At 55.3% G+C, this 21,333-nt stretch overlaps 1 protein-coding gene across 3 annotated transcripts in view; it reads right to left on the bottom strand.

Annotated features, from left to right (window-relative positions):
* CACNA1E (calcium voltage-gated channel subunit alpha1 E) overlaps positions 1-21,333 on the bottom strand; it is a 117,579-nt gene that overhangs the window by 32,980 nt on the left and 63,266 nt on the right. For 2 of the 3 annotated variants that reach the window (XM_026084678.1, XM_026084679.1), the window contains exons 8-25: positions 19,909-20,024; positions 18,634-18,687; positions 18,132-18,221; positions 17,581-17,790; positions 16,018-16,130; positions 15,614-15,726; positions 15,357-15,488; positions 14,937-15,009; positions 14,421-14,538; positions 13,983-14,050; positions 12,372-12,469; positions 8,821-8,877; positions 7,015-7,617; positions 5,706-5,989; positions 4,043-4,202; positions 3,356-3,485; positions 2,859-2,918; positions 2,364-2,470 (exon numbers count right to left, since the gene is read on the bottom strand). In XM_026084678.1, coding sequence (XP_025940463.1) covers positions 2,364-2,470; positions 2,859-2,918; positions 3,356-3,485; positions 4,043-4,202; positions 5,706-5,989; positions 7,015-7,617; positions 8,821-8,877; positions 12,372-12,469; positions 13,983-14,050; positions 14,421-14,538; positions 14,937-15,009; positions 15,357-15,488; positions 15,614-15,726; positions 16,018-16,130; positions 17,581-17,790; positions 18,132-18,221; positions 18,634-18,687; positions 19,909-20,024 — 2,586 coding nt within the window. The remainder of the gene's footprint in view (positions 1-2,363; positions 2,471-2,858; positions 2,919-3,355; positions 3,486-4,042; positions 4,203-5,705; positions 5,990-7,014; positions 7,618-8,820; positions 8,878-12,371; positions 12,470-13,982; positions 14,051-14,420; positions 14,539-14,936; positions 15,010-15,356; positions 15,489-15,613; positions 15,727-16,017; positions 16,131-17,580; positions 17,791-18,131; positions 18,222-18,633; positions 18,688-19,908; positions 20,025-21,333) is intronic. The other variant, XM_026084680.1, reaches the window with a different exon arrangement.

The raw sequence follows: 21,333 nt of genomic DNA, 5'->3' as shown, positions 1-21,333 counted from the left end.
AACCGCAATGGAGGGAGGGCGGCAGTTTCGGACATTTATAGATGGGGAACATTCTGCATCTCCGCGGGAGCCGGGGGCGGCAGCTCGCAGCCGAGCACCGCACTGCTCCCGGGCTGTGCTGGTGACGGGCTGCCAACAGGAGAGACAGGTGTTCTTATAAATGCTTTATAATGTAAAAGCCCATCGGAAACTGCTGTGGTTTCTTTGTTCCCCTCACCCCCRAAGTTATGAGATCATCTCCTCCAACAGGAGCCACAGTCGGACACGGGGGGCAGAGGGAGAATTTCGCAGGTTCACATTATAAAGAGCCCTCGTCCACGACACAAGCAATTAGATATCTACCCAACTATAGCCACAACAGAGGGCAGGYAACATATATGTTTGCTGCAAACATACATGAAGACACAAGGGCCTTCTCTGTGTGAGGGGTTGCCAGTGCTGCAGTCGACTGAGAATTCAGCTGCCCCATGCCAAGAGGGCCCTTGTCTTTCCTTGCGAGGGGAGTGGTGTGGAAGAGGCGGGCAGGTTGGCTGGGGCAATGCCATGACGCTGGACATGCCAGGGCTGCTGCCCATGTGGCAGTGTCGGAGCGACACCAGCCCATTCCTCCTCGGGAGGCCTGCGGGGCTGGAGAGGGCAAGGCGGGCTCCTCGCACCGCTCAGTGCTAGCACCCAGGGACCCCACCATCTCCAGAGACCACCCCAGGAATCAGGTGCTGTTTTCATCCTTTTGGGGTGGGAACAGGGGGCCAGCAAGTGCCAATTATAGCAGTTAGGGGTGGTGTGGACACCCATCCGCTGGGGACCAGGCTAAGTCATTGACCTGCGCTTCTTCAGCCGCCAAGAGCTCCCTGCCAAAAAGCCCTGACGAAAGACACATTGGAAGCCAAAGCCTCCGCTATTCTCCTGCAAACCCTTGAACCACCCAGCGGGTCTCCAGGTGCCGATACCTCCAGAGCTGCCCAGGATGGCAGAGCCCGAGTGGAGCTGCCTCGGCCGAGGGGACACCCGTGCARCCTCGGAGGGCTCAGCCTTTCGAAGTGGTGGCGAGACCACAGTCTCAGCAGCCTCTACACATCTCTGGGTGGCTCCCAGGGGCTCAGGGCAACATCCCTGAGCACGGGGGTCTGCGATGAGTCCTCCCCCTGCGGTCCAGCCCACCCCAGAGCTAAGCAAGCTGAATTCTCCTGCGCTCCTTGCAAGGGAGAGTGTTGACCGAACACACCGGTGAGCCAGCGGGAAAGGGGCCGGGGGGAGAGGAAGGGGAAAGGCAAAGCACATGAATGAGCCGGGGAGGGTGCAAGGCAGCGAGAGCGGGGGGAAGGAGCTGTCATCCGGGAGTGAAATGGGAGGGATGGATTATGGGCTGTAATCCATCGAGCGCCCTTGGGGCTTGGGACCCCAGCGACCCCGAGACCCTCACACAGAACCTGAGCTGTGGACAAAGACAGGGCTTCAGTCTCTGCAGCTGCCAGGCCCTCCCCTTTCACCAGCACTAATGCCACCATCGCGAGTGTCCAAGGCACAAAGAGAGAACAACAACACGACAAACCCACGGCACAGGGGAACACGAGCCTCTCCTCTCCCCTCCTCAGGTGCCGTCGACGCACCGCAGCTCTGGGAACCATGGGGACTGCTCTTGTCATGCCACAGACCTCCGGCTGATACCAGTGCCCTGCCACACAGCAAAGCCCGGAGGTGATGCAGAGCGTGCATCGCTGTGGTGCAAAGTGCCTGGCTCTCAGTGGGAAGCTGCAGACAACACAAGGCCGACGGGCTCTTTGGACGAGGCAAATGCTGCCAGCCATCTGCCAGGCCCTGCAGGGCTCCAGGGAAGCACTTCCCTGGGAGCAGAGGGGATGCCACTGGCTGGAGGCACCATCTCCACGGTGAGCGCATGTTTGGAGGGCAGCTCCACCTTGCAGGCAGCTGCTTTTGCTGTCTGTGTGATCCAGGATGCATAACAGCTGCATAACTCCAGCCTGACGACCCTTTAGTCTTTTCCTCTCTCTTAACAGCCCTTTCTGCTCTCTTCAAAGTCCACTTTCACCACCAGTCTCTTCCTAGCATCTACAGGGCTTTCTTCTCCTTACCCTCTGCCTCCTTGCTCGCCAGCTAGGCATTTGACAAACAGGGAGAAACAAATCTCTGGGGCTATACTCATTTCGGGGTGCCAGCGACACAACCGGGCTTTGCAGGCAGCCCCGAGGTGCCGTGAGGAGGAGCTGTTTCAGGAGCAGAGCACAGGGGAGCAGGGAAAGCCAGAGAAAATCAGAATTCTTGTAGTCATAGTGCACAGACACATTGTCCTCCCACCCCGGCCAAGGAAAGGTCAAGAGCTGAAAGGGAAGACAGCCACTTACGCCAAGGCGAAAGCCACCAGTGCTCCCACCACCACAATGAAATCCAGAATATTCCAGAGGTCTCGGAAGTAGGAGCCATCCTGCAGGATCAAGCCCTGATCGATCATCTAGAGGAAAGCGGTGAGAAAAAGAGGCAGGAAATCAGCAGCTCAGCAGAGTCAAGTGAAAGTGGCCGCAGGTAGGGCATGCTGAGGAACYGGGGACATCGCTGGAGAACAGCAAACCCATCCTTGGGCCCAGCCACACTAGCACATATATAAACGAGCATCGCATTTCCTGGACTAATGCAGGAACCCTGAAGCTAGAGACCTACAGAAGCAGTACTRRGCGYTCTCCACTCCCATTGCTGAGAACCRCACCTACAAGTTTCTATCATCCACATTTTGGGACCAGAACTTAAAGACTGAGCTATTTCCCACGCGAGACACCCCACTCRCAGCAAGCATGCTGCCAGACTTGTCACCACCTTACAGCCAGCCTGCAAGGGCCTCTCACCTTGATGACCATCTCGAAGGTGAAGACACCAGTGAAAACGTAGTCAAAATACCTCAGGACCTGCAGAGAGAGGGCGCAGGTGGGATGTCGGTCCAGAGCAACTGCAGCCGCCCAGCAGATGGGCCCACCCAGATGTTGTTTCCACCTCACATGCCAGCACTTGCCCAGCCCAAGCGCAAATGGAGGGCCTGTTTGCTTGTCCCGAGGCCCAACCTGTCACCTAAGCAGGCAGGGCAACCATGAACCTAGTCTATRTAGGTGGAAGATAAATATTTCCTGTGCATGGTGCAAGCTGCTCTGAARCCTCGCCGTGAGCCTGAATCATGCTCTGCCATACCAGTCCCTGCATGCATCGGTATCTCCCCACTTTAAGCTAYTTTACTGTCACTCCAGTGCCCTGGTTCTGCTCTCCAGGCTCTAAACCCTACATGTGGGAGGCCGAGAGTGATTTCTGAGGGCCAGGTGGGGTGGGGGAAGCAAGGGAGATTTGCAATCACTTTGTTGCGGTCGGAGTTGGTCAGTACGGGATCCTCTGCTGCCAGGGCGATGCTGCTGGCCGCGATCACCAGGAGGATGCACATCTCGAAGTAGCGCAGGTTCACGATGTAGTGGCAGGCCCTCCGCACCCTGCCGGGAGACAGAGCACACCCGGCCGGTCAGCCAGCAGCCCACGTCACGGCCCGCACGCAAAACCCACCCCRCGCCGCCAGCCGCCAGAGCAGAAAGATGGGCAGCAACGATCGAGGAGCAAAGAGMGGAAGCCCCAGGCTGGCTTGGGCTTGCCCACCCCTTTGCTTTGCCATCCTATCCCCAGACACCCTGCACCCAGCCGGAGCAAGGCGGTGATAAGTCAGTGTACTTATTCTTCCAGCCTCCCGGAGCTGGCCAAGTGCTAAGAGGGGGTGCTCAAAAAAATGCAGAAATGTGCAACAAGCATTGAATAAAAATCACAGCTTGCAAWTAACAACAGAGAGAGGACAACGAGCATGGCTAGAACAGCAGGAGAGCTCTCTCGGGGTTTGGGGAAGGACACTGGTGTTAATCAGGTTGTCTAGGAGTGTTTTATCTCCCTTCCCAAAGGGATCTCCTTTTTTCAAAGGTGATGTGTAGAGGCTTTGCCCCACCCAGCCCTCCCCAGCCCCAGGGCTGGGCTCCTCTGGTACCAAGGCCAAAAAATGTCTCACGGGTTCGTCGTGCTGAAGATGAACATGGAACTGTGAGGCACCATTGCTTTGCCCGTCTCACTTTTCTCCTTCTTCCGTTTCTTCTTCTCCATCTCCTCCTCATCCTCTTTGGTCTCTGCCTCCTTTAAGGGGCTGGCTTCTCCGTCTGTCTTGTTGCTAACTGCAAAAAAAAAAAAAACAAAAACCAAGAGCCTTTGCCTGGCCTTGCATTGCACAGGGCATGCGCACAGGCAACGGGAACRTGGTGCCAGGCACCATCAACAGCTGCTCTGCCGCGGGCACAGACGGCAGCCTGCCCTGCCTCCAATCATACCCCGCCGTGCTCCCCCAAGGGCCCCCGAAAGAAAGTCTTGCAGCTACGACAGCTCCGGGCTCCTCAGCATTGCTACGGCTGCTGCAATGCGAATGCAACAAAAATGAATTATGCACCTCCCGAGCAGCCTGCGAATGTCACTTCCACGCAGGGGGAGGGCGCGCACATGCAATCCGTGAGCTTTCTGCTTTACATCCCCACATCTAAGTTGTGCTGTTACAGAGAGAAAGATCAGAAGGAAGGAAAAGACACAGGCTGCCAGGATGAGACAGACTAAAGGGGTTTTAACAAGGCCAGCTTTTRCAGTGCTGTTTAATTAATAACAGTTTAAAGCGGCTCACCTTGACAGCAAGGATGCCTTTAGAGGGTTTGAGTGGCAGCAAGCTGGGCGGAGGCTGCTGATGTGTTAGGAAAAACAGGGGATTCAAATGTTTTGCCCAGGCATTGGCAAGGGGAAGTGGGGGGGAGGGATGGAAGGAAGGTGGAGGGATGCATTAAACGAAGAAGGAGACAGGAAGGAGGTGAGAAAGGGAGAAGGCAGAAGTGCTCTAGGGGAAGGGGAGAGGAGGTGAGAAAACAGCAGAGACAGTAGGAGGAAGAAACAAAAAGACGGGGATATAAGGCCCAGCACGAGGGYGAGAGAGGGCGGCTGCAGCAGCTTGCCGTGCCCTGCTGCAGCAGCCAGGCCTGGCTTTCCAGCACAGCATCCCCTCGGACAGGCTTCCCAGGGAGGCTCAAAGCAAAGCCATGACCACCTCTGGCTCAGAAAACTCCCGTTCAAGGACGTACCCTGCAGYGGAGCTGCTATCGCAAGGCATGGCAAGACCAGAAGAGAGGCCACGGTACACACTGTGCACCTCAGCTTACTCCAAGCCCAAGTGAGCTGAATCAAACTGGAGGTCACTGTCTCCACCAACGCCAGCACCGACGTACTGGAAACAAGCTAGCAATGCCCTGGGCCAACAAGGGCTGGCTCAGACACGTGAAGAAGGAAGGATCAGAGCCAGAAGACCCGAGTGGAACTACACTAGCCTTTGACCTGCGGTTTCCCGTTGGTGCCTCAGCTCTAGCYGGCTGCAAGCTGTCCCCTCTTGCGTGAGCCCAGCCATGCTCGTGGCACGTCAGCATGGCATTCAGGCTCAGCTGGGAGACTAAGGGCACCGCTTGTCTCAGCGGGGAGCAAGGAGCAACACGAAGAAGGCTGTCCCACATCAKGCTACAGGTATGGATGGGAAATGAGCCACACGAATGACTTTCCAACCCCCCAGGGAACCGTTAGGGCACCCCAGCCCCACAGGCCAGGAGAGGAGCTGAGATGAGTGGGCTCAGGAAAGAGAGACAGGTCCTCACTCTGTACCACAGTGGAGTCTTGGACATCGATCATGATGGTGGTGCTCTCCGTGGCCTTCTCGGTGTTGGTGGTGATGGAGGAGAGGTCAGGCTCGCTCCTGCTCACGGCGCGACTTGCCTCCAGCTGCACGCTGCCCAGCAGGGCTTGTTCGCTGGTGTCCAGGCTGCTGCAGTCCTGCTCRGTGAGGCTGTCATTCTTCCCCTGCCCCAGCTCGGGCACAGTTTGCCGGGGGCTTCCCTCTTTGGTGGTCCCGACCAGCTCAGCGGCAGGGACCCCATTTGTCCTGCAGGAGGGAGGCGAGGAAAGGGAGGGAGAAAAAGAGAGGGAAGAAGATAAGGGACAGCAACAGGAAGGAGCAGTGGGAGAAAATGGGGTGAGAGAAGAGATGAAGTTAGGAGAAGAAAGATAAAAAGCACAGGGAGCGATCAACTCCTTTGGACTTGTTCTTGCAGCACATCAGTCAAACACCAAGTCACTGCCCAAAAACCAGCTCCCACCCTGAGAAGCATGGCAGAGTCCCTCTCCAAGGTTTCCTGTGCTTTTCTTTCTGCCTCAGTCAGTTTTTCTCCAGTCTCTCATGTGGCAGACTGGGRCAAGCTCACCTACAAGTAGCCACAAGACTACAAGATCCCTTCCTCTGGCTACAAACACCAAGGGCAGAAATAACAGCATCACCCCATGATCCGGCAGCTCATCACTTCCCTGAGGCCTCTCAACTCCAAGACACAACGCACGTGTGTCCCTCAAAACCCTCTCCTGGCTGAGAAGCTTGGAGGAGATGGGTTGCAACCCAGGAGCAGAGGTCAAGGGAGTTCCCTCCTGCTTTGATGCTCTCCAGCAGCCAAGGACATGCAACGTGCTCCCAAGCTGCAGAAGCCTTGAAAGCAGTAACCTCCAGAGCACGAAGAGGGAGGCGTCATGCCCATTTCGCTCACGCGGGGTCAGACGGGGATACATGCTGGACAGCCTGCGGGGAGGAGGGAGTCACTAAGGCCCCAACTTGGGAAACGAGGGAATTCAAAGAAATGGCTTCGACCCCGACTCTCGTTGCAYGACGCAGGAGACCAGCAGAGATGGGGACACGGGCTGAAGGGACCCCGGGACAGGCTGGGGGTGGGGGCAGGAATGTGCTAAAAAGGAAAAATAGCTCCACAAAAGTAGATGTAGAAGAAAGAGAGAAAGAACAAAAGAGAAAGAAGAGGAAGTGCTGAGAGGCAGATCTCTCCCCCAAGACCGATTCCCACGCAACCCCTCCACCTCCCGCTCCGCCACCCAGGGGACAGGGTGTCTGCAGGAAGCAGTCGGTACCTCGCRGTCTCCTGGCTCGCCTCCGGCTCCCCCTCCATCAGGTCCTCCGCTGCGGCAGTGGCCCCGTGCCGGTCCCCATCCTGCGTCCCCTCCGCGGGGCCGGCTTCCTCCAGACCCGTTTCCTGGCTGGCCGAGCAGCTCTCCAGGGCCCCGGCGGGCTCCTTCCCCTCGGTCCTCACTTTCCGGTGCCGGCTACGCCGCTGGCTCTGTCTCAGCCGGGCTCTGTCCTCGATCCCCCCTCCGCCCCCGTCCTGCTCGCCCGGCTCGCAGTTCCCGTGGCACGACTTCTGGTGCCACGGCTCCTTGTCCCGCTTGGCGCGGGGCGACGGGCTCCTCCTGTCCTCCCCGGGGTTGGCCCCCGGGGCCGGCTGCTCGGGCCCTTCGGCTGGCGGCCGCTCACCCTTGCCGCCCTGCTCCTCCTCGCACTTCTCCAGCGCGACGCCTTCCCCGGGCTTCTTCCTGCGGAAGATGCTGGCGTGCGGGTTGATGAGCGGCGGCTCGTCCTTGTTGATGCCCTCCTGGCTGGACATCTGCATGTGCCGCCGGAGCTGGCTGGTGCGCTGCTCCCACACCGACATGTGGTGCCGCCGGCGCCGCTCCCGTCTGCAACGGCGACAGCAAGGGGGTTGGCGCCCCGGCCGCCAGCACGCGGCCCCCCGGCCCGGCCCGGCCCCCCCGCRCCCCAGAGACGAGACAGACCCACGGGCTGGAGACATCAGGGATGCGCTCGAGCCCCCGGACACGCAGAAGACAGACGTGACCACGCCACGGACGTGCAACAGCTCAGCTACGGGGGGGATGGCCGCCAGCGCCAGCACCGTCCCCACCCTGGCCATGCTGAGGCTGGGCTACACTCGCTGCACCAAGGCCCGGCTTCGCCTCCAGCTCAGGGTGTGGAGAGAAGACCAGGGTGAGGATGGTGCCGAGGCATCTGGCCCCAAACCCAGGGGAGGGCGCAGGGCCAAAACAGATTTATTGTGTGGGGAGGAATGAAACGCAGTCACTGGGGCTACGGGCTCGGCTTCTGCTTGGTTACCAGCCCTTCGGCATCCCTCCTGTGCCGGAAGTTGGGCAGGAACTGTACTTCCGCCCCTTGGGAAGATCTCAAGGTGAAGGAGGACACCCTTTCCGAAGATCCACGGCAGCGCCTCCAGCCCACGAGGAGCAGGACGGGGGCCCGGCCTGCCCCATCCTAGGCGGGCAGTGGCGGCCTTCCTCGCCCCTCGCTCGCACGCGTCGACGTGCCCCAGGGCCCCGGCGGAGCAGAGGCCCGGCATCGCCCTCCTGGTGCGGCCGGCCGGGGCAGGGGCAGGGGTGGCAGTGCGGGCCGGCTTTGGGCCGCCTCCCCGGGAAGCCCGTGCTCAGAGGGAGGGCCGAGCTGCGCGTTTTAAGACCTTAAAGGAAACCTTTAAGCGTCGCAAACGCAAGCGCCCTGGAGAAGACAGACATATCCTTCCCCGACACACCTAGGGACACAGAAACACGCGGACAGGCGCACGCGTGCGCACACGCACACCCTGCTCACGCGTTCACAGGGAGCTCCGCACAGCTGCACGCGCCGGCGGCACAAGCACACGCGCGGGCGCCCAGAGGCTGGGCACGCACACAGTCACAAACGCACACGCACGCGCCAACAGGGGCACAAGGGAGGGCGCTGAACACGGGCACGCGCGCCAAAACACCCACGCGCGCAAGGGCGCGCAGACGGGAGCGCCGCGCGCGCCGGCACCCGCTCCGCGCAGACACGCACGCGCACACGGGAAGCGCACGAGCCACACACAACACGCAACCCCGTGGCCCACATACAGGTGGCTGCTGCGTGGCTCCCACATCGACATGTGGTGTCTCCTTCGCCTGTCTCTTCTGGGGAGGAAAAACAAACCAGTTCAAGGCCCCTCACCCTCCGTCCCCGGACGGCCAGGCGTGGGCGCAGCGGCACAGGGCCGGAGGCCGCGCGCTCGGACGCCGCCCTCCCGTCGCACCCGCGCCCCGGGGCGGCAGCGCCTGCCCGTGGGCAGCCCGGGGCTCCTGGCGCGTGAGCCGCTGGCTGCTGGGATGCCAGAGCACGCGAGCCGGCAGCAACCCCCCTGCACGCACGCCCGCCCGCACGGCCGATCCGATCCGATCCGTGCAGGGACGCCTGCGCTCGCGCACACACGCACCCTGCACCCGTCGCCGCATTTGCGCACCCCACCGGGGCACGCTGCCGCTCCCGCCCGGGGGGATGCACACGCCGACGCCGGCGCCAGGGCTGCGGATCCTTTTTGCTGAGCGTCGCTGCCATGCAAGGGAGACGCGGCAAAGGAAGCTGCCCCGYCAGCTTTACTTGGGCTTGCCGGGYGAGCAACCGCAGGGCAGAGACAGCRGCGCAGGCTCCAGCCACGCACAAGCCCTGGCTACCTCCCCGGGTAKTTAACAGCTCTTCTAAATTGCTCTGATTGCAGAAAGAGCTGTTTGATTCACTCCTCGTGAGCCACACGCTAATTTTACAGAGGAAGCAATGTGTCAGGCCAGCCAAGAGCTGCTCAGAGCCATCACCACAGGGTGATGCAGCAGCGTCTGCTCTCCTGAGACAGCAGAGAAYGGAGAGGAACACGAATCTCCCCAGGAAAGCAAGGTGCAAGCACAGGGCTGAGATCTTGGCAGAGCCTGTTTCATCCAAGTAGCCCTGACACGGAGAGATGCCTAACGTGGCCGTCAGTGTCATTTACCCCAGCCTTCAGGCAGCTCATGAGATTCAAGACTTTATCCTCAGTCCCAGCTCACAGAAGATTCAGATATGTGCAGCTCCAAGTAAACAGCCACAAAGTATATGCAAATGCACATGCAGGGATTTACGTCTTTTGCTGACCYATATGTAAACAGCATATGTGTGCAAGACATGCAAGCAAATATGCTCCACACACGTGAACAAGAGCGTGTGTGCACACAGAGCTCGCGCCTGCAGGACAGGGCATAGCTAGCTGCTTTCATGCAACTGCAACGCCACCCTTAGCAGCCGGGTCAGTCATGCTGGCTATTGCCTCCATACGGCCACGTTACAGCTACACGCGCAGGAACAGCCCAGCGCCACGCTCGAGGCACGGCAGTTAGCGACTGAGATTGCACCTGCACGCCCCTGTCCGTGCAGACACGATTCACGAGCAGGCACCCTCCGCCTGGCACACGCCGCTATTCCTACAGCGAGTGGCCAAGCCTTCAGTGGCGTCCACGCGCCACAATAGGCATCAACACATTACTGCGTCCACATGCGTCCATCTGGACACCCACTCATCAAACAGMCCAAGCCATCTGCACCAACGGCGCCCATGTACAAATACAATACTCCAATCTGCACCACAGCCACCCACGCCAACCTGGCCACGTGGGAGCACTCGCACTGAACGCAACCAGGCCTCTCCGCACACGGAAACCCATCTACCAAACCTGCCTGCCTYGGGTACCCACATACAAACAAAACCATCTGTGTCTGCACACACCCAACCATGGAGACCAAATCTGCTTCGTGATTGGAGTTTCCAACAGCCCTTCAGTACCTCCTCTGCTCTTGCTTCCACCCGCTGTGATTCCCCACCATCCCTGCCCTGGCTGCTAACGAGTGGTGGTAGCACCGAAGGGACATGAGAACTGGAGGTGAAAAATGTCACCCTCGCAGCACTGCACACCCTTCTCTGCCCTGGAAATTACTGAGCCTGATGAAGGGGAGGAACTGGAAAACAGATCTGCAGATATCAATACCTCCCATTTCAATGCCACTAGAACAAAAAAAATTAAGGCTAAAAAATCCATTTTCTTAACTAGCTGTATTGACAATGGCTATAAAACTCTAGCAAGGATGTGCAGCGTGGTCAAATCCTTTATGTGCCCTAATATATTCCATCTTCCCCCTCTTCTCTCATATGYGTCTATTCTCAAGCCTTTACTGCARCCTAAACCCCTTTATTCCCTCCCTTTATCCAACACGTTCACAATGGCAGCCAGAGCCAGCCACAACACACAGACTCCAAGATTTCAAACCTCCCCCCAGCATCTTCCCATCAGCCTGTGAGGAAGAGCCAGTGGCCAGGCACAGATTTATGTGTTGTTATGAAAATCGCTTCACCCCCCGYGACCAGGGCTGTGTCTGCGGCTGCTTGGAGACTAGGCAGGTCTTAGAGATCTCTCTGGCCCATGCTGCCATTCAAAACGCCAGGCACGCCTGCAAGTTCCTGGCCTTGGACCATCGCAGCCCACTGCTGCAGAGCCAAGGAGTTTGGGGAGCTCGGGCAGTTCCTAGCAGACGAGAGGAACTTCAACGCTTTTTCTGATCCTGCTGATCAGAGCTCATCTGAAGACACCAGTTTCTCTCGGCAAATTTGCAAGAGATTCTGCAGTGTACAAACTTGGCTTGGTTTCAAAGCATAATGAAACCCAAAATTCCCTGGGAAGGGATTCTATATTAAAAAAAAAAAAAAGTCCTTTCAGCCGTACTGAAATGTACTGTTTTGGAAAAACAAATCAAAACGCCTCGTTCCAATGTTGACTTTGAAAGTTTTATGTGATTTAGACCATATGACACTGCAAAATAAAGGAAAAAAAAGCATCTAGAAAGGAAAAAACAAAACTTTCTTCTGCTGAAATGCAGAGATAGGCTTTTTAACACTGTGTCGGGGATTTTATGTGATTTTGTTTTTTTCTTCCCCAAATCAAATTTCTGTAAAATCAAATGTGGTTTTGCAAACCCGCTCCATTTCTCATAACTGCATTTGCTATCAAAGAAGGCGCCTGGGGGAGATTTCCAACACTGCTGCTCCCAAGACTCCTTTCTTTCCCCCACATCCCTGGCTGCTCTCCTGCACCTCTGCCCCAAAAAAATGCTAGATGGGAGCAAATGTCACCAGTGTTTCTTCTTCATCCTCAAGAAATGACCAATTTTCCCTTCTCCGGCCTCCTTCSCTATCCCTAGCAGCAGCCCTGAGTATCTGAGCTTTATATTTGGAGCAGAAAGCCTCTTTTAGCAGACTTCTTCCATACACCAGCATTGAGGCTYCTGCTTGAGGCAGCAATTGGCAGCCCCAAGTCCTTCCTGGTGGCCTGGTCTCGCTCACTGCTCTGACACCTCTCYGAAAGGCACTGCTGTCTGGGGGGAGCCCACTCACGTAGATACCCATCCATCCTTAGAAAAACACCCTGAGAGGGAGTCAGCCCTTGCAGGACCTCCTTTCTCACCCAGGGAGCAGGCAGCCCTGCAGCCAGCTGAGGCTGGCCCAGCTTTAGGGGCTCGGATCGCATCTCTGTCCTTAGGGCAGCAAAACTCAACTTGCCCACACTGGGCTCAGGGGGCACCGGGGTAGCGGTGATGGCGGAGGGTCACTCACTCGATAGCAGGCATGTTTGGGGCGGACATTGGGCTGACTTCTTTGGCTTTCTGAAGGGCGTGCTTCTGGTTAAAGGCCTCCTCTTCCTCCTGCTCATCCTATGGAGAAAACAGAGGAGTCGCTTAGTGGGACGTTGGCATTTCAAGGAAACATGCACCCCTCAGAGGCAGCGAGGGGCGTGTGGGGTTACCTTTGACACCAACAGAAGACCCCAGTCTAGACTCAGGGGAGAAGGGGGGAGCAGGCACCAGTATTTCCAGAAGACAGCTTTTATTCTCCTCATGCTACAGGAGCACAACTTCCTCACTACAACAAATCTTTATGAAGGCGTTGACGCTACTTGAATAAGTGAACCCAGCCTACTCCAGGCAAGAACTGGGCTGTGTAAGCTGGAACCACCCCAGACGGTATAGATCAGCACAGCTCTCTCCTTCATAGACACAGGGGCGAGACAGGCATCACCCTGATGGAGTGGGATGCAAAGGCTCCATGAATGACCCCGGCAGACACCATATTACTTTAATGAGCACAGCTGTGTCATTGGGTGAAAAAAATTCATTAGGTGCTATTAGTGCTCATTCAGCCTTTTCAAAAACTCAGTGTTCTCTTAATTGATGCTTCAGAGCCACCAGGCGAGGTACGGCACATGAGGGACAGGGAAACCTCGCAATCAGCATGCCCCAGGGCTCTCCTACCCTTCTCATCCGATCGGCAGCCAGCAGCCCTTGGAAGCACCGCCTGCACTAGCCACAGGAGGCAAAGCGCTCCCCCATGTGCAGCCCCAAAGACAAATTAGCACCACAAACTCTTCCACTCCATTTCCTCTGCTGCTAACGGGTCAGATTTACACCAGCGTAGAGGCCTCTTGGGGAGCCCAGAGGACATGCATAATAGGCACGGGCTCTGCAAAAAATGGGCAGTGTGGGATCTCTGAGCCTATTCAAAGAGCAGCAACGATGCTTGCAGCTTTCGCCTACTCACCATTATCCAAATGGTGGCCCAATATTTCAGCATTCCCCAAATATTTCCCAGCATGGCCTTAAAAGCAACCAAATCCAATAACCTTTTCAAGCACCATCCTAAATTGCATCCTAAATCATGTCCACTGCCCCACAGGCAGATGGGGAATAACTATTGACACCACTGAAAAGCGCTTCACACTTTGCATCTCCAGAGCGCTTGACAAATAGTYATCCCTGCATCAGACTCCAGCAGATAGATGAGAGTTATCTCAATCTGGCCTGAGGCAAGTGAAGCCGGCAAGTTTAAATGGAGAAACAGTTTAGCCACACTTGATGTGAAGTGTGGGTGTTCCTGGAGAGACATGAGACAAGCAGGTTTAAGTACTTTCCTGAATCAAGGTCTAACTGGCTTTGAGCAACAATACAGGCTTGTGTTTCAGGAGAGCTCCCTGTGTACCCTCCTGGAGGAAGAGTCCCCACTTYCAGTTTGACCTGACCCCTTTCAAGGCAGTCTGAGCTTAGGAAGAAAATGGCCTTAGCTCTAAAGTGACCATGGTCACAAGTGCTGCTCTTGGTGCCTTTCCTGCTCGCCCCATCCTTCGCAATCTTCACACCAGCAAGAGAACAAAACTGAGCAACTAGGACGTACCTTGGTGAGCTCCTGAGCATTGGCCAGGTTGTCCACAGCAATGGCCAAGAAAACGTTCAGCAGAGTATCTGTGAGCAGCTAAGGACGCACAAGCCATATGCTAAGGGCACAGTGTCCACAAACACCCAGGGAGAAGGAGCCCAAACCCAGCTCTGGAGGCTCCTGACCAGCTCGGTGAGGAGCGGCTGAAGGAACAAACTCCTCACCCATCCCATACACATAGTCCTCGGTGCGTGGGGGGCACAGGCACTTCCTGACAGCCTCCTTCTGTACATTTGGAAGGTCTGGGGCTGCCCCACATGTGATAGGACTCCCTTAGTTAGGAGAGAGCTACATCTCTGAGGAGAAATAAGGAGTGGGTGGGCAGGGTGAATGCCCTCAGAGAGGGAGACGAGATGGAGTTGTCTCTTACTAACAGCACAACAGCCAGGTGGATACAGTTTCCAAACAAGGTGAGGACGATGAAATAGATGGAGGACCACATGCCTGAGCGAACGCCTCCCTGGGAGCGGATGCCATTGTACATCACCTCATTCCAGTCCTCACCCGTCAGGATCTGCACAAAAACAAGCCAGCAGCTCTATCACCAGTGCTTTCTTGTGACCTAGACAGCCCACTGGATCCATCCCACTCATGTGCACAGGGCAGAGACCCCACACAGAGAATAACCCAGCTCTACAGCTGCAGTACTTGAAGGAGAAGAGATCAGACTCTCTGATGAGGATTTAGGTCTCCTCAGAAGAGTTTTGAAACTCTTCCACCTTGCATAATGGAGAAGAGAGCCATATCTTTTGTTATATGGGAGGAGATATAGGAAGTGAGTTATATTGTAAGAAGGGAGCTSCCTTGCTTTAAAAAGCCCCATCCAGACGGAGTCAGGATATGACATCTGGGGGGAGCAAGCAGATGGTTCCAACCCATTTGCTTGGTGTTCCTGTGCCACTCAGCTCCTACCTGGAACACTGTCATGATGGCTGCAGGGAAAGTGTCAAAGTTGGCTGAAGGTGTCCCATCAATGAAATTAAACCTGGAAGTGGAACCAAAAGGATGCAAGTAAGCTGGAGTAAAGAAGTCATCAAGCTAGAGACTGCCATCCTCTCAGCTCTCTTGTGCTTAGGATGACTTTTCCCCACTTTAAGGAAGGTCTCCTGAGAATTTGGTGCCAGAACTYAAAATGCATCCTGTCCAGAAGGGCCCATGCAGCCCAGAGGGACTCCCCTGCACTGAGCAAGGGCTCTTATATGGGAGAGGTACTACTGCTAGCAACATGCTGAGGTGCAGGCTGCAATCTTCCTAGGCACCCAAGAAGGCATCATCATTTGGCTTTGAAAACACCCAGCGAGGCTCCTTTTCCCCAGAACTGCAACAACCTACCTGCCTCCAAACAGCTGCATTCCCAACAGGGCAAAGACTACAATGAAGAGGAAGAGGAGGAAGAGCAGACTGATAATAGATTTCATGGAGCTCATCAGTGAGACCACCAAATTCCTCAGGGATGCCCAATATCTGGAAAACACAGGCATTGCTGGAGCACGAACAGTGAGGCTGCCATGAGAGCAGGACTGATCGGATCTGGGCCATAAGCCAAGCTCCAAGCGGGAAGGTGACAGGCACGGATATTTGGTACATACTTGGTTATTTTAAATATTCGCAGGAGCCGGAGGGCTCGTAGGACACTGATCCCAAAAGAAGTCCCTGGTCTGAAGATAGCCCAAACCACTTCGAAGATGCTTCCCACTGTAACCTGAGAAGCAGACATGGCCATGAGAATCGCGCATGTGCACTTTGAAGATGAGCACAGACAGCTCAGGACAGGCTGTCACAGGAAATCTGTTTCCCATGCCTGAGGATGAGGCRCTCAGCAACCTTGCCCCAAAACCTGGGGTCTCAGCCTGGCAAGAGCAGGCTGTCCCAGGAGAAAGGGCTCCCCTGGGCTCTAAGAGGGCTGTCCCGCTCCTCTCCCCCTCGGGTGCCTTATGCTCTCAGCAGCCTGTCAAACATCCCCCTGGCCTGCAGCATTTTTGGGGCTGCTTACCCCACAGTCGAAACAGTTGAACGAAGAATGGAAGTAAAGGCGTGGCCCCATCCCATACATCTTTAAGGACATCTCCAGGAGGAAGAGACCGAGGAACAGGAACTCTGCATAGTCTGAAACAGAGAAAAYCCAGACGCATGATCCTCAGGGGTGCAGAGCTGTGCAGAGTGCTCCATTTGCACCCATCAGTAGCCCACATCGCACACCAAGAGGTGAGACAAGTTGAGGAGTAGGCTGCTTCTCCCAGTTTGCTCAGGCCAGGGTATGAGCTGGAGGAAGCCTGTCTGTGAGGAGCTAATTTGCGAATAACAGAGAACCGACCTCATGAGTTAATGTTTCAGGGCGGGTGCACTGTTGTCCCAGAGGCTTCTGAGAAGACCAGAGAAGGCTGGCATGGAACAGAGCAGCTGTTCAACAGTATACAACAGTGGTTGGGGCATCAGCAAAGACGTTAACCACACTACACTGTAGGGGAATATTAGCAATCTGGATGTAAATCATTGCACAGCTGGAATTTGGCCAGTGTAACTGAGCCAAACAGCCAAGAGCCAGTGAAAAGCTCCTCAAGCTATTTCATGAACATTAGCAGGCAAGAATCTGGCTTTTCACCTTCTCCAAAAGATGCTTCTCACCATGACCAGCTGCCATACCACACTGTGTCATGCTGGGATCGCGGCAGGCCTGAGYGTGCAAATGCAGATTTGGGCAGGCCTGGTGCTTGATGGGAACATTTTCAAGGTGAAGTAATAACACGGCTGAGAAACCAACACTCTCCCTACTGCAGCAGCTCAGGAGTAATRCATGACTGCCACGGGGTTGGACTGTGCTGCTCTGCAATTAGCACCACACTAGAATGAACGTGGATATACTGCCTCCAAGACCTGACCTTGTATCTTGGCCCACAGAGGGCTAGGGGAACATTTCAGTAACCAGCATCAGCCTCAGGGATCTCCATATCATGCTCTACCAGCTGCTACTRCACCAAAATTTTAACCAGGAGGTTTTCCCACGACCATTGCCCAGACCCCACTGGCAACTTGCACCTTTCCAGCTTGGCCCCCACAATTGTTTGTGAGCGTTTAGAGATGGATTTTTCAGCAAACTTTTCGTAATCACTGTTGCAATTTTAAGATAAATCCAACTGAGACTCAGTCTGCTCCTCTTTCTCAACAAACATGACAGATCTGAAGGGCACAGGGCCTGTAAAACTCCTCCATGTTTGCCCACTGGGCTGAGAGAGACATCAACAGCCACAGGGCCAAGGGCAATAGCAGGTGGCTGTACACAGCCCTTCATTACCAACAATGAACGTAATTCAGGTTATTCCCCTGATCCCCACCCTAGCTTCAAACCAGCACAACTCTGGTGGGATTCATTCCCATGCCTCCCGGGGCAAGAAGCCAGCCAGCCCAAGAGCATGCTGCAGCCTTCAGGTGCTGGAGCTCCCGCACAGTCACGCAGCTTGCYGGAGACAAAAGGTTGGCCCCAGGCCCAGGACGCTTTGCCTTCCCTTTTGCGCCCATGCAATGCTCTAACACACCTACACAAAGACCTGGGACTCACAGAGGAAGTGGGTGAGCCAGGCTGGCTGGTTGTGGTGGACGATGGCCACGCAAGCAGTGTTGAGAGCCACCAGGCTCAAGACAATCCAGTAGAAGACCTGGGATTTCACCATGTGGCGGACGGAGATGCGCAGGAGTCGCTCTTTGTGCCGGAAATAGGAGGCGCCATTCAATTTGGCACCTTTGATGCTGGAGCGACTCAAGGGGTTACCTGAGGGGAAACAGGGGGGATGCCAAGGTGAGTGAACTTGTCAAGTGCTTCCAACTGCTTCATGACAAGGAAAGAGGATGGATGGCTCACAGAGCCTGCTCTTATGGGACAGGACTTAACCAGACAGTTCCTAAATGGCACAAGGTGCAGTGGACGGTTTGCCCCCATTTGCTACCGCACTAGCAGAGACAGAGGATCTGTGACAACCTCCACATGCTGGATGCAACCCTCACAACTTGACATGGTGTGCTGGTGTAGCAGAGGCTTTGGGGAAGGAAGCTTCAAATTGCACTGACCCAAGTTTGGATGAAGAGGTCTTCTCTGAGCCAGCCTCCGCTCACCCACTGAGGCGATATCAACACAGTGCTCGTCACTGGAGTCACGATTCATGGCATCTGTCCGGTTCCTTTTGATGGTTGCTCTCCTGAGCACTGGAAAGGAAAGAGGAGTGGGAATAGGAGCTGTGGCTGCCGAGCTCTGCCAGCAATCTGCTCATCAGACTGGGACCTGCAAGTCAGTACATGGCTAGCTCAGGTCTGGTAACAGGATGGAGCCATGACCTGCTTCCCAGCTAGTCCTGTGGGCAGGACCAGACGTCCCCTGGGCTCCATGCTCTCCATGGGCTTGTGCTATCCCCAGTCCCACTAGGCTGCTCTCAATCCACCTCCCTGCAGCCCTCTCTGGGGCCACAGACCCGCTAGCCAGGAGGAACCCTGAGGCCATTCCCAGACCTCCCTCCTCACGTCATAGCTGGTTCCTGGCCTCTAGAGATTTCAATCTCCAGCTGCAGGCAAGCACAAGGACCAACCAGCAGATACTTAGGCAGGGCATTACTCATCTTACCTTCTAAGGCTGAAGTCCCAGCGTTTTTGTTCTCTTCAGCCAGCATGACTTCCTCTACACAAAACACACAGTTTAGCATCAGCATCAGGAGACAAGACACTGTCAATTGAGGGATGTCGTTAAAGTGCCAAACTTTACTGCCTTGTACCTAAGCATTTTGCCCAGCCCAAAAGTAGGCTGCAGACCCTTGTCAAGTACTGGGTAAGCATCCAAAATCAAATTGTCGGGGGTGGCAAGGGTTACAGCACGTTACATTGGGAAAAAAATAATTCTAATCAACCGTTCTTCCTCCGCCATAACCTCACCAAATAGTTTGAATATTGTGGAGAGAAAAGCCAGTTTCTGAGTTATGCCTTTGGAGGAGAGTCCTTCGCATATCCCCCTAACGTCTCTGAAGGACTCCTCACCCTCTCCTAACTCCTCAAAGAGGCACAAAGTCTTTCTCCCCACACATTTGCAAGCTAACTTTAATTATGGATTCACAGTTTCTAAAAGCTGGTAGATTTGTCTCTCTGTTGTAGATCTCACAAAAGCTGGGTCATAGGGCTAGCCAGTCTAGGCAGAAAAGGATCTAACTAATGCACACCAAGCCAGATCTGCACGTAGATAGTGCTACACTCATTTTAAGACACTAAGATGAGAGCCTGCAAATTGTCAGCTTTCTGGAAAAGAAAAAAGTGCTGAACTTGGAACAGCCTGAAAGTGTGGTTGGGACAAGCAAGACAGTCTTGGATGCACTGACTCATCAAAACTATTCCACCCTGCAGGGATCAACCTGAACTAAACTTCCAAATCCAAACTGCCCTGAGCAGCGGAAACATCTGAATCCAAGACCAAAGCCGAGATCTGTGGCTCAGGCCTTGTTTCAAGTTAACAGTACTTTAAGTCTGTATTTTAGATGGAGGTGTAAGTCTTCCCCTGCCAGAGCGGGATGACTGAACTGACCCCCACAACCTAGCAGAACCCTTAGGGTAGCTCTTTCAGTAAGAAGCAAGGAGGCAAGCTGCATGCTCATGACAGGTTGGAGGCCAGCACTTGCACATGGAGCTTGCCCCATCAGAAGTCAGCAGAAAGCCAAAAAACGCCTCTACCGCCACCTGTGTTCTTCCAGGTGGGGGCAGAAGCCCTGACCTGAGCACCAAAATGCCACAGGGACAGATTTAACTGGAAAACCACTGATACCACACGAGGGCAGAGGCAGACAGGGCTCTGGGCCCCGCCACTTTTCCAGCACCCAGCAGCAGTGGCCCCGGCTAGCAGTCGTCCAGCCTTTACCTGCTTTGTCTATCCAGGCACGATAGCCGTTCAGCTCCCGCTCGATCTGCTGCTGGCGCCGCAGCTTCATGAAGGCTCGGCGATTCTCCACTCTCTCTCGCTCTTTGGCGAACTCCCTGGAAAAGGGCGGAGAGGGGATTTGGGGAGTGCGGCTGAGGAGCGGTGAGGTGCACAGGGGCCCGGTGTGCGGCGTGGGAGGACAACGGGCTCTGCCAGCCAGGAGTCCTGGGCGAGAGGCAGTAACCGAGGGCGAGAGCAAGCCCCAAGAGCAGGGGAGGGAAGACGGGTGAGACAAATGGTCACCTCCAGGCAAAGCGCAGCTAGAGAACGGATGGATGAGATGAATGAACGAATGAACAGAGGGGCAAAGAGAGGTGGGAGGGGGCTTCTTTGGGGGAGAAAAGATGCTGATGCACGTGAGCTAATACACCACTGCTCTGCCGTTCAGCCCGACATGACCCTAGCTAGAAGCTGCTGCTGTTCAAGGAGGACGTTCCCATAACCCCACGCAACTCCAGCACCATCTTGGTTTCTCTGTACCACTGCTTTAGGGCACAAAGGCAGGATTTCTTCTTCTGCAGCCCTGCTTGGGGGCCCAAGCAGGAGGGGCAGAGGTGAACAGAGGGGAGCACAAGATGAGGAGGAGCATGGCTTGGCCCTCAGGCTTTCCTCTCCTCTCTTTTCCCTTCCCTGGGGCCCTTCCCATACAGCAAGACCTCAGGTGCCCCAAACATATCAGAAGAGACAGTGTCCAAATGGAGGAATTTACACTCAAGAGAGACAGGACAAACACAGAGGGAGAGAAGTGATGCAAAGCCCTTCTTGTAAAGGGGAGGATAAGGTGCACGGGGAAAAACGAAGGCAATGCCCCCGTCCAAGGCTCACACAGTCCATTTGCTTCTCTGACAACAGCTACCAAATGTTTGCCCAGCTTAAAACCCCACCATGGGCTGGTAACCCAGCATTCACCCTGGATAGCTTTCTGATCTCCAGTAAGGCACCATGCCTGGAGGYTTGATGCCCCTTCCAAAATCTGGCTCCCCATTAAACCTACGAGAGTAAGTTTAATAGTCATGCAACAGTCACACGGCTTTTTGCTTCTGACTGCCTTGGCCACACCATGAGGCTGTGGGTTTCACGGCTGTGCATTATTGAGTTATTGTGCAGTTGTGGTTTGCTGTCTTTGCAGTTCATCAGGCCTTTTTCTCTTCTCACGTTGCAAGACAAGGAAGTCGGAAACTCTTAGTGATCCTTTGCAAGGTCATTCACTAGGGTCCACAGTTTTGGGCTCAGATTTATGATCTTCCTTTCCTTCTCCCTCTTTGGAGGGTTTTCCTGGAGCTTCAAACATCCCTGTTGTCCTTTTTTGCACCTYGTTGTGTCCCACACCTCCTGTCAAGGAGCAATGACCAGTCCCACGCCAGC

This window comes from Apteryx rowi, unplaced genomic scaffold, assembly GCF_003343035.1.
Source record: "Apteryx rowi isolate R43461 unplaced genomic scaffold, aptRow1 scaffold_65, whole genome shotgun sequence".
In the NCBI taxonomy this organism is placed as follows: domain Eukaryota; kingdom Metazoa; phylum Chordata; class Aves; order Apterygiformes; family Apterygidae; genus Apteryx; species Apteryx rowi.
This window is presented reverse-complemented; position numbering and strand designations above follow the sequence as displayed.